Here is a 13,200-nt window from a genome sequence, read left to right as displayed (position 1 = left end):
CGTGCCCTCGTCGCCGGTGCCCATGGACATGGAGCTGTCGTCGCCGCCGCAGTCGCCGCAGCCCGCCGCCCAGGCCTACCTGCCCCCCTCGCAGGCCTACCTGCCGCCGCCGCAGGCGGAGCCCTCCTACCTGCCGCCCTCCCAGCCGCCGCCGGCCGCGTCCCCGCCGCTGCAGCCCCCCTACGTGCCGCGGGCGCAGGCCTCCCAGCCGCCCCCCAACTTCTCGGAGCCGCCGCCCTCCTACCTGGAGCCGCCGCCGGCCGCCGCCGCCCAGCCCTACCTGCCGCCGGCCGCCGCCTACGCCGCGCACCCGCAGCCCTACCTGCTGCCCGCCCAGGCCTCCCCCTCGCAGCCGAAGTCGTCGCAGCCCCACTTCGCTCCGTCGCAGACCTCCGTGGCCGCCCCCGCCCAGCAGGAGCCGGCGCCGAGCGCGGGCAAGGAGGCGGGCGCCGGCGCCGACCCGCACGGCGCCGCGCAGCCGGACCCCGCCACCATGACGCCGCAGGTGAGGGGCGGCCGCGCCCGGCGCCGCCCTGCGGGGCCCTGCCCGCCGGCCGCTTACGGGCGTTTTCGGTGGTAAAGGTGTTCGAGTGAGGACGAAACTAATGCACCGTGTTTGCCTAGCGCTTACGGGGTTTGGCCTGAGCTCTCACAAGCCCGGGAATGGCACAGATCACGCGAGGCTCCGTAAATGCTTTTTTGTCCTGTGGTGTTTATAGGGATGATAGGAATGGTCAGTTTTCAGGCACAGATGGCTTATTGGGAGAACCAGTGCAAGTCCTCGCTGAATTTGATTTTTTTGGTGAGTCGTTAGTCACTGGAGAACTGTTTTCCAAAGTGTAGCACGTAGGTGAACTGCGCTGAACTCTTCTTGTCTCCGTGGGGCCTTTTTAAAGATGCAACAGTTAGTTTGCATGTTGCATGTTACAGGATCAGCACCTCTTGTTTTCAGTAACTTCTTCCATTTACTTTTTCTCTTGTGATCATATTTCAGTTGTTTATCTACCTGATGATTGGTGTAGAATTGTGAACACTTTAATTTTACCAGACACAGGTAAAACTGCACAGGTGTTTCTACTGTAGTGTCTAGTTGCTTTTTACTTAGAGATTTTGGAAGTACATTTTGAGCTACCTGTGTTTGAGTTTGATCTTCTTGGGTAAACTTTTAAGGGGCTTTGAGGGAAATAGTCTGAAATGCTTTTGAGGTGAAAAATAAATTTTATATTGTTAACGCTATGTGCTTTTATGTGTACACTAGGGCCAAAAGGTCTACAAATGTTCACATGCTTAACTTCCTGAATGTGAGTAGTTCCTCTGAACTTGATGTTACTGTTCATATTCATTAGGTTAGGGATAATCCAGGTGCTTAAGATAAAGCATGCACAGAAGCATGCATGTTGAGATCCTCAGCTGTACATACATACAGCTGATTCGGATGCCTTGAGGCTTTTGCATGATTTTGAGGTTGGCTTGTAGAGATCCAGCTGCAAGAACAAAGCTGAAGTGCATATTCTGAAAAGTTAATAGACTTTATTTTTATAAGTTTAAAATACATGTATTTTTGGCAGCTTGATCCTAGGATTCTGATTTGAAGCTAAGTTTGCAAAAATCCCATAGCATCATTTTGAAATCACAGACATTTTAAAGTGCTTAATCTCTGGGACACCTTTTAAATTATGTCCATACCATTATGCAAATGCATATGCAAATGTTATCTTTTTAAGTTTGCACCTTTCAGCTAATCACTCTCAACCAAAGTGGTGCTTTTAGTTAACAAACTTAATTTTGTGGGGGTTTTTGAGGTACAAGTTGATCTTTTACAGTGATAGCAATGGGACTCATTCATTTTTTTCGATGACAAAACCAAAAGTTTGAGAAATCTGAAGTAGAAAGTGATGTTAATTCAGTATTGAGGCTGCTTGCTGAATTCTTAAATTGTTAAACTCAAGATTAAACAATAAACTGTGATTCTACYCCTTTACAGATATTCATCATGAACTAGCCTGAAATTTCATGAATGTTCRGAATTTTTTATAGTATATAGTTGTTCCTCAACCATTCTCTTTTCCCCCGAATAATTACAATTAATGCATTAAAGTAATGCACACATAGAAGAAACAGAATACTAGCTGAAAAGCATCACCTAAGTTTACATCTTCTGGTTTATGAATATTTATGCATACAACTTAAGTCGTTTGTTGACTCTCATGCTGATTTAGTGTTAGTTTAAAAGGCCTGTGGTACCTTGCTGGTGACATATTTGTTATAAAAGATTGATACAATTTTGTCTGCCTTTGGCTCTAATGAGAGACATGGTTTTGAGCAGCAGATCCTTACACAATAGGAACAGCAAAACCAAAGCTTAGTGATGCATTCTTACTAATGGGTTCAAAAGCTGAGTAGGGAAATACTGTAACTTCTGTAATTTTTAAGATGCTATTAAGTCTTTTTTTAAATTGATAATAGAGAGCAATTCTCTCTGTTCCCATCCCACAGTAACAGTGGCTGCAGCCAAACAGTTCACTGTTTTTGCCTCCTAACATAGAAGATATTATGCAATTTGCAAATAATTAATATTCCATTATTTCCCTTTCATGTCTAAAAATAATATATTGCTCTCTGCCATAACAGTATTGAGAATTTAGTGTAGTTTCTCATATGGGTATACAGTTAGAATAAAATTCTTGAGTTTCTCTACCATTAGATACAGTTTTTGATAAGTGCTGTTAAAATGCCTGTGGTATTCTGCATTTGATATTTGGGTACTGTATGCTGCTGTTTGTTTAGAGTAGTAAACAAATGTGTGGGTGGATGCATACTCATAAATATGTATTTATATATTTCTGTTAAAGCTATTTTAGCTTCACCACATCACACTTCAGCAGACTGCTGCACTTTTTAAAATCCTTTCTCTGTTTTGTAAAGGGTGCTAAACCATTCTTTTACTGTCTTCACTGGGCAAGGACCTGTTGTCCCCAAAAGTAGACCTTGTGTTACGGCCTAAGGTCACAGGAGTCAGTGCCGAAAAACTAGATCAAAATGAACTTAGGTGACCTTAGGCCGTAACACAGCAGCATTCTGTGCTGGCCTAGAGGGCCAGTACTGAGAGCTGGAACATACAGAGGCTTGCAGAACTGAATGGAGAGGCAGTAGAGGAAATTACATGTTGCTGTGATTTGAGTCTTTGTCTCATCTTGAATGAACTTTTAGCCACTGTAACGTGCACAGAACCCACTGTACTGAAATTCTCCAATGGATCTGATTTGCATGTTTCAGAGTTGTGTTTTTGGTGGTGTGTATTGTGGTCAGGAGCTGATAGTGCTGGGTTCCGTGTTTTCCGTATAATATGACAGGCATAGTCTCTTGGTCAATCAAAGACAGAGGAAGGCATGTATTGATGGTGATGTGTTCCCTAGATTTAAGGACTGTGATCCTTTGGACTCAAAGAATGACAATCATCTTGAGACCGGAAGCCCTCAGATAACTGCTCTTTTCACCATCAGGAGTCTCCTACACTAACACTTCTGTTTTGTTCAGACTAAGCTGTAGAAATCTACTTTTCTTACATTTCTCACGCTTTTCAGTTAGAAACTGCCATATATGTATTACTTACTTCATCTGCAGTGAAAAATACATGACAGGATATTATCAGTGTAAAGGTTTTTGTGTGAGCTACTGGTCATATGATTTTTAGCCCTTTATCCATTTGTTAGAATGAGGAGGAAACAAAAGGGATCTGTGGATGACGAGAATTTCATGGCAATAGAACAGGTGCTTCTCAGTCATTCATCTAGAAGAATAACATCCAGCACTGTCATGTTAAATTACCTTCCAATGCCTTTTGAAAGGGATCATTGAATCCGCTTTTGTAGAGCTGGGGATGTAAGCTCCTCCCTGATGTTGGACATGGAAGTAACAGTTATTACAGCATGTTGTTAGAGGTTTCTGAGAGATTCCATGCTGAAGTCTGAATGCACATCTTCCACCCAAAGCCATGAGAGCTTTTCTGAGTCATATCTGTCTTACAAAGACTCTTGGCAGAAGTTACTGCAGGATCAGCATAAAGTTAAGGAGTATAACCTCTCCTTTCATTCACCTCATCTCCAAGTTACAGTTTTGCAGAAGTATTTTTAAAAAATACAGTTGCATGTTAAATTATGTCTACTAGACTGTTACCACTAGAAACCATCACTCCCATTTTGAGCATGAGGTAAGCTTTTGGAGGAAGCTTACGCTTCATATACTTTTAAACCTGTTTTAAGATAAATCGAATGGACCGAAACTGAAGTTTTGAGGAATCTCATCAGACAACATCTACCAATGTTGTTATTGCGCTTGCATTTTCAAGTATCCTCTTCTCTTGGTTTCCTTTCTGTTTTTGAATGGGCTTTTTATAGGTTTTTTCTTAACTGTACGTGGCTGTATGGAAAAGAACAGAGAGGATGTGAAAGATGTGGAGCAGTCACAGAATCTCAAAGTCTCTGGGATTGACATGAGAACATAAGAATGGTTAAACTGGATCAGACCAAATGTACAGCACTTCATCATCTTGTCTTTGACAGTGACTAACAGTGACTAAAAGCGGATGCCTAGAGAAGAGTTTAATAATCAAGTTTATAATGATACTTCCCCAGTATCCTCTAACAGTTTCTGTCTCAGGAACTGCCTTACTCACAACTGGTATCTTTATTTTTAATATCTGTCAGTGCATTTTTCTTCTGTGAGCCTATGCAGCCGCATCTTGAATGCACAGAATTTCAGCACTTGCAATGTTCTGTTGCAGGGAGTTCCGTAGCAGAAGACTCTGTTGGCTGAAGAGCTGCCTCCTGCTTGTTTTGAATCTCTCCCGTTAGTCTCATTTGATGCCTGATAGTTCTTGTAGTGAACCATAGGTTTCTACTCAGATCTCTTACTATGCACCATCCCACAAGTGTGGAGATACTCTTCCTTCTTTAGTCTTTTGTTCTTTATGTTGGTGGCAGCTCACACTTAGAATGGTTTGAAGTTACTATCATCTGCCAGAAGTACTCTTACTTCTAGCCTGAAATATTTAAAACTGAAAACTTGACCAGTTTCTTACAYGGATAATTCTTTGGGCACAGCTGTATCTCTTCACCTTTTCAGCTGTTAAATTAAGTTAATCAGAATTCAGATCATAAATAACTCAAAATTTTCTGTTCGCTGACTGGGATTTTTTTTCCACAACCTCCCCCCCCTCCCCCCCCCAAATCTCTCCATCACAGTTTCTCTACTGTCATTTTCACTCTACTTGATGTGTGTTATTCTCTGTTCATACTCTTTCTGGTTTTTGCACATATCTTCCTTTTTACTGCTCCCTTGTTTATACTTACTGCTCTCCATTTTTCCCTTCATTTCACCTAATTTAGTCTCATAATAAATACATGTGTGTTTAGGAATAAAAAGCACAAAAATTAATAATTGTGTTACCTATCACATGCTTCTAGTGATTTGGCTTATTATTAGCCATCTTTCTGCTTTTTGTTGTTGGTTTTGTTACCTGTAAGCTCTTTGGGATAGGAAGTAGGTTCTCCAGTGTGTACTATGCCTCACATAGTGGTGTCTGAATTTTGATTAGATCTTTTGACATTCATTGCAGTATTGATGATGATGAAGTGAGTTCTCCATCAAAACAGATTTAAACACTTCTCTGGAGTATGTTTCTTCTACATGATTCTAGTGACTATCTTGAATTGATTTTCATGTCTTTTCCTGTGAAAGCTGTCTGTCTTAGAAAATTTCTGTTTATTGTAGGAACAGCAGCAATACTGGTATCAGCAACACCTGCTTAGCCTGCAGCAGAGGGCAAAAGCCCATGCTCAGGGACAGCAGCAAATGAAAGGTCCAGGGGTGGTGAAGGATGCATCTGAGCAGAGAAAGTCTGAAGAAGGGAAAATGAGTGCTTCAACTCAGCAGTCTGAACCTCCTCCACTTAACGAGTCCCTGCCTCCAGCTTCCAAAGAAGAGTCTTCTCTTACATCCACTGAAACTCAGGTAGGCTTTGTGAAGAGATGCTGTTCCATATGTTATGCTAGCTGAGAAAACACAAAAAGCAGGAAAATAATTCCATCAGATTCTCATGTATACACTTTAATAATAACTAAATGTGGTAAAACAATCTAAAAGAACATTCATTATGTCTGCACTGATTAAAAATAATATATACTGCTCACATGTAGACCTATATAGTCATCCACACGTGCACCGAGCTTGGCTCACRCTTTCCCCAGCATTATCATCTTTGACTACGAGAAATGCATTGTAGATTATGAAGTGCAAAATCAAGCATTCAGTAGCCAAGGAATGCTGTATTTTAGACACCATTTTTTTTTCTTCCCTGGCAGTCTCTTAATTCTGTCTCCTCTTCTTTCTGTGTATTATAATTTGTCTGAAAGTCAAGAACTTGCACAGAATATTTTTTGTCAGTGTGCTTAATGACAGTTGAAACATAGTGGATGGAGCTCATAGACTCTGATGTTTAAACAGGTTACTGTATAGTGATAGTTTACCCTGCAGAATGTGCTCCACTAACAGTGTGCAGCTTCCTACCATGTGGCAAAAATGATGCACTTGGAAGTACTTTACCTCATCATGAAAAAGTGCAGCTTTCTTGTTACATTTGCTGTGGGCAATAACAGAACAGCAGATCTGCAGTGATCTCTTACATACAGAAGCTACCTACAGGTATGAAAGTCCTAATTCCCATCAGCCTAACCTTTAGATCAGACTATTCTTATTAAAAATAAATGAAACAAAAATCAACCTTCCAGCAGTTTTAGGTSGCCAGAACACTGAAATACAGAGTGACAGAGTAATGAACACTCAAAGTTCCTGCAAACTGAGTAGTGACCAAGCATTTTCTCTTCTGACAGAAGGGGCTTTCTCTTTTTATAGTATTTGCCTTTTTCCCTAGCTCAATATTGAACCTCCTGATGACCCTGAGGAAGATTTGAGATTGCAGCAGTTGCAAGCAGCAGCAGCTCAATGGCAGCAGCATCCCCATCACCGAGTTGGATTTCAGTATCAGAGAATAATGCAGAAGCATGCTCAGCTGCAGCAGATAGTACAACAGTATCAACAGATTATGCAACAGCCTCCACATTTACAGGTGAACCACTGAGGAGATAGTATTTGATATACTTCTTGGATGAGCTAACACTCATGATCTGCTGAAAAATAAGTAGCTGAATAATTTGTCATGGTTGGCTCGTTTGTCTAGCTACTTTTTATGCATGGGCAGGAGTCTGTATCCCCTTTTCCTACTCTTGCTCAACTTCAAAACAAAAAAAAATTGAGAGCCAGTGGGTGAAGCTTCAATAGGATGAGAAATATAAGACTGTGCTTGGCATAAGATTTTCAGATATATCTGGATGATATAGGAACAAGCTGAGTGGCTCAATATGCACACAATATTGAATTTGCTCAGCTTTGAACATTTTACTGYTGGAGAAATAGTTCACAAAAAAGGTCAAGTAATCAGATGATTGCATGGAGTAAGTGGGTAAAGTGCCCTTTTTTACAACATCATGTAGTACAAAAATAATTATATGTAATGATGATAAAGTAAACATAGTTGTCAAAAATCTCCACTTAAAATAAGGAAGTCACTGTCACACTATTTTTGATGCAAATGATCAGCAAGAATTAAAAAAATGTCTTAAGAACAAGCTTAGATAATTATATAACTATTAACAATCTTTAAGTGTTTAATTAGAAGTTGATTGCTGCTCTGGTTCTGTAAGTTGGTATTAGATAGTTGAGTCAGCTTTTTCTGGTTTGGGGGAATCTGTATGTTAAGTATTTCTTTGTAGCTTGGGCTGTTCCCTTATTTTAAAAAAATCTGTTAGGATAATCCCTAAAAATCTCAGATTAGATCAAGCCTGTGGGATATTAGTACCTGTATCTACACGTAATGAAAGACATTCCCTGCTTGAAAGAGACTTCACTGAACAAATTCCCACCTTTTTATTGCAGACAATGTCAGTGGACATGCAGCTGCGACATTATGAGGCACAGCAGAAACAGTTCCAGCAGCTTCATAAAGATTGGGAGCGATCAATGAACCAACAATGGCAGCATCAGCTTCAAACCTACCCTCACAAAGACCAGCTTCAGGAATATGAAAAACAATGGAAAGCATGGGATGAACAGATGAAGGTGACTCAGTCGCATCTGCAGGAGAAAGTGAACTCACTCCAAAACCTGAAGACTCAGTACCCTGCAAATGTTTCACTGCCACCTCCATTTGTTCCATATTCTCAAACTGCTCAAGGTGGCATTCCTATTATGCCTCCGACTTTACCTTCAACTACACCTCCACTGGTCCCCCCACCTCTCTCTTCTGGGCCTCAGTTGTCTAACTCCTCTGTCCCTTCAGGATCCAGTTCTCAAGGCAGTCAATCTACTGAGACACCAAGGCCAGCTCTGCTTCCCACCCCTGGTACCTATGCATCAAAAATAGCTAGTTCACCTGTATTTTCATCTTACCATTCTCAAGTAAGTTCATCTTTTGGCTCTTCAGACCATGGAAAGTCTCAAGTTCACCTTAGTAAACAAACTGTCTCTATTTCATCTGAGCAAGGATCTGGGGAACTGAAAGCCCCTTCTGCAGTGTCTTCAACACATGCACCTACCATGCAGGATAAACCAGTGAGATCAGGTGGATTGCTTCCAGATCCTCCCAGAGGAGCACGTTTTGAAGGCCCCAGAGGTCCTAGGTAAGGGTGTTTTTGTTTTGTTGATTTATACACATTCCAGGCTAGAAGCCTTTCAGTGATGCATTAAGCAATTAGACATCTGTCTCGTTCTCAAATCTTCCTGGTGCTGTGTAAAATGCATTTGTTTCATTGAGGTTTTATTTTAAAGGTGTGTATGCCATGGTCTGTATTTATCTTATTAAAGCAAAGATAGATAAATAGATGTCTTTCATTTGAGCATTACCTAGGATAGATCACATTCTTTTTCTAGTAAAATGGTTAGGCACAATGCTCCCTTTTCATTCCCAGAGACATAATATCCTTTTTGTGACAAGAGGAAAGATGCTATAAATATATTTGATAGGTCTTTATTGTCTTTAGCTTAAAGATAATAACTCATACTTTGAAAGAATGATCCTATATGAGAAGCTATCTAAATCTAAATTTCCAATGATTTGTCTGTGATACTTGGAACATAATTTAGGAACCTCTAAAGCAAAAAATGTTAGAGGATTATTTATAAGGCATTACTACAACATTTGCCTGTTGTAGGCATATGATAACACTTTAACATAGGCATGCTGAAAGAGATTCAGGAAAGTATTCAGCTGAATATATACCTGAATATACTAATGTATCTAATTACCAGCAAATTGGGTGATATTTGCATTTAAAAAAAAAAAATTATTCTTGGCTTGTAATCCAGCATTGTTGTTGCAGAAGGATGTGACAGGAATTGGAAAATTCAGAGCTGTGTATTTTTTCATTAATTTCTTATACTATGAGAGAGTTCTGCAGCTGTGTGTGACTGTCTTATTCAGCATACTTTTCTAAGTGACTTCCTGATAAGAGGGAGCTAGTGCTTGTCTTAAGTAGAAATCAATGATTTTCTACATAGCATTGCTTAGCATTCAAATAATTATCAACGAGAGAAAGGAAAAAAATGAAGATTTGAGCCTTAGCCTTATGTTAGAATTCTTTGCCATTTGGGTGGTTTTATTACATCATGTTGGTCTTGATTTTGAAGGTTACAGTCTCCACCTTTCTGGAAAGATAGAGGTTTATTCAAATTTAAATCTCTGTTTTATCTGCTGGGTGGCCTGCTAGCTTAATGTAAAGCTACTCTAAAAGCCAGCGTTTTATGTGGCTTTATATCTGCTATATGGTTTAATCCAAGATCGTGCTTTTAGAATTTTTTTTTTTCATGCTTGACACAATACCAGGCTGCAAAAACCAACATCTAGTTCTGTCCGATCAAGACTGGTTGATGTGATGCACATTGGTTCAAAAAAAACATTGTTGTTCCATTAAATTATTTCTATATTTCACGCTCTGCTAGATTTTACAGTCATGTTTTCATGTTGTTTTATTTCTCTTCTCTTTGCTTCCAAAGTGATGCTTAGTGAATAATAATTCATGAATTGCTACTAATGTAAATGAATCTGTTATAACTTGGAATAATTTCTTATCTCCCCATGGTTTAAAAAAATGTTGTTTCTGATCCTGATGATTTTTCTGATGTACAGTTCTGAAACAGACTGTATTTATGATTTGCTACTGCATGTCTTTTATGTGTGTTGGTTTAGAGCTCTATATTTTGTGACCATAGGCTATGGACAATCAAAAATTCATAGAAAGTGCATGCAATAGCTTTAGTTTTGAGCATGCTTACAGTATTTAATTAACACCAGTGCATTCCTGTATTTTGGTTGCATGACAAGACTAAAGCTTTATCAAAGCCTTCCTGAACATCAATTTACTGTTTGTTCTCAATATAGGTATTATAAAACAGAGCCCTAATGAATTTTTAATTGAACTTTGGAAATTTTAACGTTAAGTGTGTTACCTGGTACCATGTCAGCTAAGAAGTCCCAGGTAATGATTAGACATATAAAAAGATGCTCCCTCACCCCTTTTTAGTAATTAACACTTCCCAAGAAGCTCTAAAAAATCCGCTTAAGCTAATTTTCTATGTTTCAGGGGTGAAGTGCATCTTATAGTATCCAACCTTTTCTCGTACCTGTTCCTTCCATGCAAAAGTTGATCCTGCAAACATAATTAAAAAAAAAGACGTCATACCACTGTACTTTGTAATTTCTTCTATTTCCTCCTATTCTTCTCGCCTTCTCTCCCTCATTCCAATTAAAGGCAATTTGGTTATTAAAAAAAAAAAAAGTGCTTTCTACTTTGTGTTGAAGTGTTAACATATTAGAATTATTAAAACTCTTTGAGGTTGTGTAAGTGATCTCCTCATTTGGTGAAATATTCGCTAAACCAGAAAATTCTGCAACGAGTCAACCAGTTTTGGTAACTAAGCAATAATGAATCAATATCCAGTAAGACTCAATTGTGAGTCCTAAACATCCAAGCAGTTTGACTTCAGGCATAAGTTCTGTATTTGGAATAAAATGAATTTGATTCTTTCTAGTCTATTATGTAAATAAGTATTTGAACCAATGCTGAAAAACTGGATTTTTAACTAGATGGGCCTTGTTAAATATGATTGCATGAATTATTCTTTATGCTGTTTTACCTGGCCTATTTCACATATTCAAGTCATAATAGTTATAGATGCTCTCAGAAGGAATTCAAGAAGTGTTGCAATAAAATATATTTGTTTTCGGTATATCCTCTTGTATAGATCTGGGCAATATCATCGTTTGCTGCACTTTCTGAAAGGACTGTATTTATAGATTTTCTATGTTGTGTTCATCATTGTAGTTAAGTAGGCTTGTTGAACAATATCAAAACAGAAGTTTAACAGAAGTTGTTGAGTTCAACAAAAGTTTTGTAAAAACAAAAGTTGAATGTCTTTTTCAAATCAATTTGCTAGCTGTCCTTATAAGTCAAGTTTCAATCCTGAGATATTTAAACCAAGTTTCTTTTTTAGGGTTGCCTAGTCCACAAGGGGCTTAAACTGTTCTTCGTTGGGCAGTGTTGAATTGACAACCATGTCTCTGTGCTTCTGCACTGGTTCAGTAGGGTTTGATCCTAAGGCACATTAGGATATAAAAGCGATTTTCAAGGATGAAGCTGCTTTTTGGAGGATTTTTTTTTTTAGATGCTCATCTGACTAAAATTACCATTATTTCACGTGTAGGTTTGACGGACCTCGAGGAAGAGGATATGATAAATTTGAAGGCTCAAGACAGAGAGGGCCTCGTTTTGACTCCCAGCGCTCAGAAGGGTACAGGTCACGTTTTGACCGACAGAATGCAGACGGACATTCTTCAAGTAGGTGGGGGACTATCCCACGAGGACCAGCAGCACAATTTTATACTTCCCCAAATACATCACATCCACATGGGTCCCGACCTAGTGGTCCACGGTGGAGAGGACCCAGGCCTCCTTTGGGACAGCAGCATTCACAAGCAGACTCACGATCAGAAAACAAAGAGCCTTTCACAGACATAGCTGGCAATCAGCAGACTCTGAATAGAACTCAGTCTATGCCTGAAGCAAAAGGTGCAGGTTCTGTTGAGCCCAGTGAGGACCTGACCAACACCGAACAGGAACCATCCAAAGCTGAAGTCAAAGAAACTATTTCAGACCCTCCTAAAAAGTGGACATGGAGTTCACATGATCCTAATCAACAAGTAGAAGAGTCCACAGCGACTACTCCACCTATTCAGAGCCAGAAACCAACATCCCTTTCTAATAATCCTGTAGCTTTGCAGTCGGGTATTACAAGAACAGGAGGTGCGGTAACCCCTGTAACAGGAAATCAGGATTTGAATTCCACAGACAGTCAGTTGCTTGCTTCAGATAGTAATCAGGGCCTACCTGGACCAGAAAGCAGAGGGAAAGGGCCATTTATGCATGAAGATAGAGGCAAGGGACCAGTAGGCAGAGGAAGGGGACAGGGCAGACTGGATGATGGCCGTGGCAGAGGGCACGGAGATGGCCGTGGCTGGGGAATGGGCCGTGGCAGGGGGATGGGCGGCCGAGGGATGGGAAGGATGGATGGTGGCCGGGGAATGGGAAGGATGGATGGTGGCTGGGGAATGGGCAGGATGGATGATGGCCGTGGCAGGGGAATGGGCAGGATGGACGATGGCCGTGGCAGAGGATATATATACAGAAGCAGAGGACAGGCTAGACATGCATCTATCCGTGGCAGGGGGATGTTCAGGAGAGCAGGCAGCAGGGAGAGGATGCCAGATAGGAGGTCAGGCAGCAGGGAGAGGATGCCAGATGGACGGTCAGGCAGCCGAGAGAGGGGACTGGTTGGACGGTCAGATAGCCGGGAGAGGGTTATGTCTAGCCGAGACAGAGAGCTAGCTGGGCGGACAGGCAGCCGGGACAGGGGACGGGCAGGCAGCCGGGAAAGAGGCCCCATCAGGCGGGCGGGTAGTCGGGAGAGGGAGCCCATCCGGCGGGCGGGTAGTCGGGAGAGGGAGCCCATCCGGCGGGCGGGTAGCCGGGAGAGGGGCCCTGTCAGGCGGGCAGGTAGTCGGGAGAGGGGCCCTGTCAGGCGGGCAGGTAG

General features: G+C 41.2%; 1 protein-coding gene across 12 annotated transcripts in view; it reads left to right on the top strand.

Annotated features, from left to right (window-relative positions):
* Positions 1-6: 6 nt before the first annotated feature.
* The window catches only part of YLPM1 (YLP motif containing 1), a 39,413-nt gene continuing 26,219 nt past the window's right edge, over positions 7-13,200 (top strand). For 10 of the 12 annotated variants that reach the window (XR_003257709.1, XR_003257710.1, XM_026090897.1 and 7 more), the window contains exons 1-5: positions 7-505; positions 5,773-6,012; positions 6,932-7,126; positions 7,993-8,735; positions 11,815-13,200. Coding sequence is in view for 10 of the 12 variants with exons in the window: in XM_026090897.1 (XP_025946682.1) it covers positions 23-505; positions 5,773-6,012; positions 6,932-7,126; positions 7,993-8,735; positions 11,815-13,200 (3,047 nt within the window). In the remaining 2 variants the exon portion in view is untranslated. The remainder of the gene's footprint in view (positions 506-5,772; positions 6,013-6,931; positions 7,127-7,992; positions 8,736-11,814) is intronic. The other 2 variants (XM_026090890.1, XM_026090889.1) reach the window with 2 other exon arrangements.

The sequence above is a fragment of the Apteryx rowi genome, unplaced genomic scaffold (assembly GCF_003343035.1).
Source record: "Apteryx rowi isolate R43461 unplaced genomic scaffold, aptRow1 scaffold_88, whole genome shotgun sequence".
Lineage (NCBI taxonomy): Eukaryota > Metazoa > Chordata > Aves > Apterygiformes > Apterygidae > Apteryx > Apteryx rowi.
Note: the sequence above shows the minus strand (reverse complement) of the source record. Positions and strands in the feature narration are given on the sequence as shown.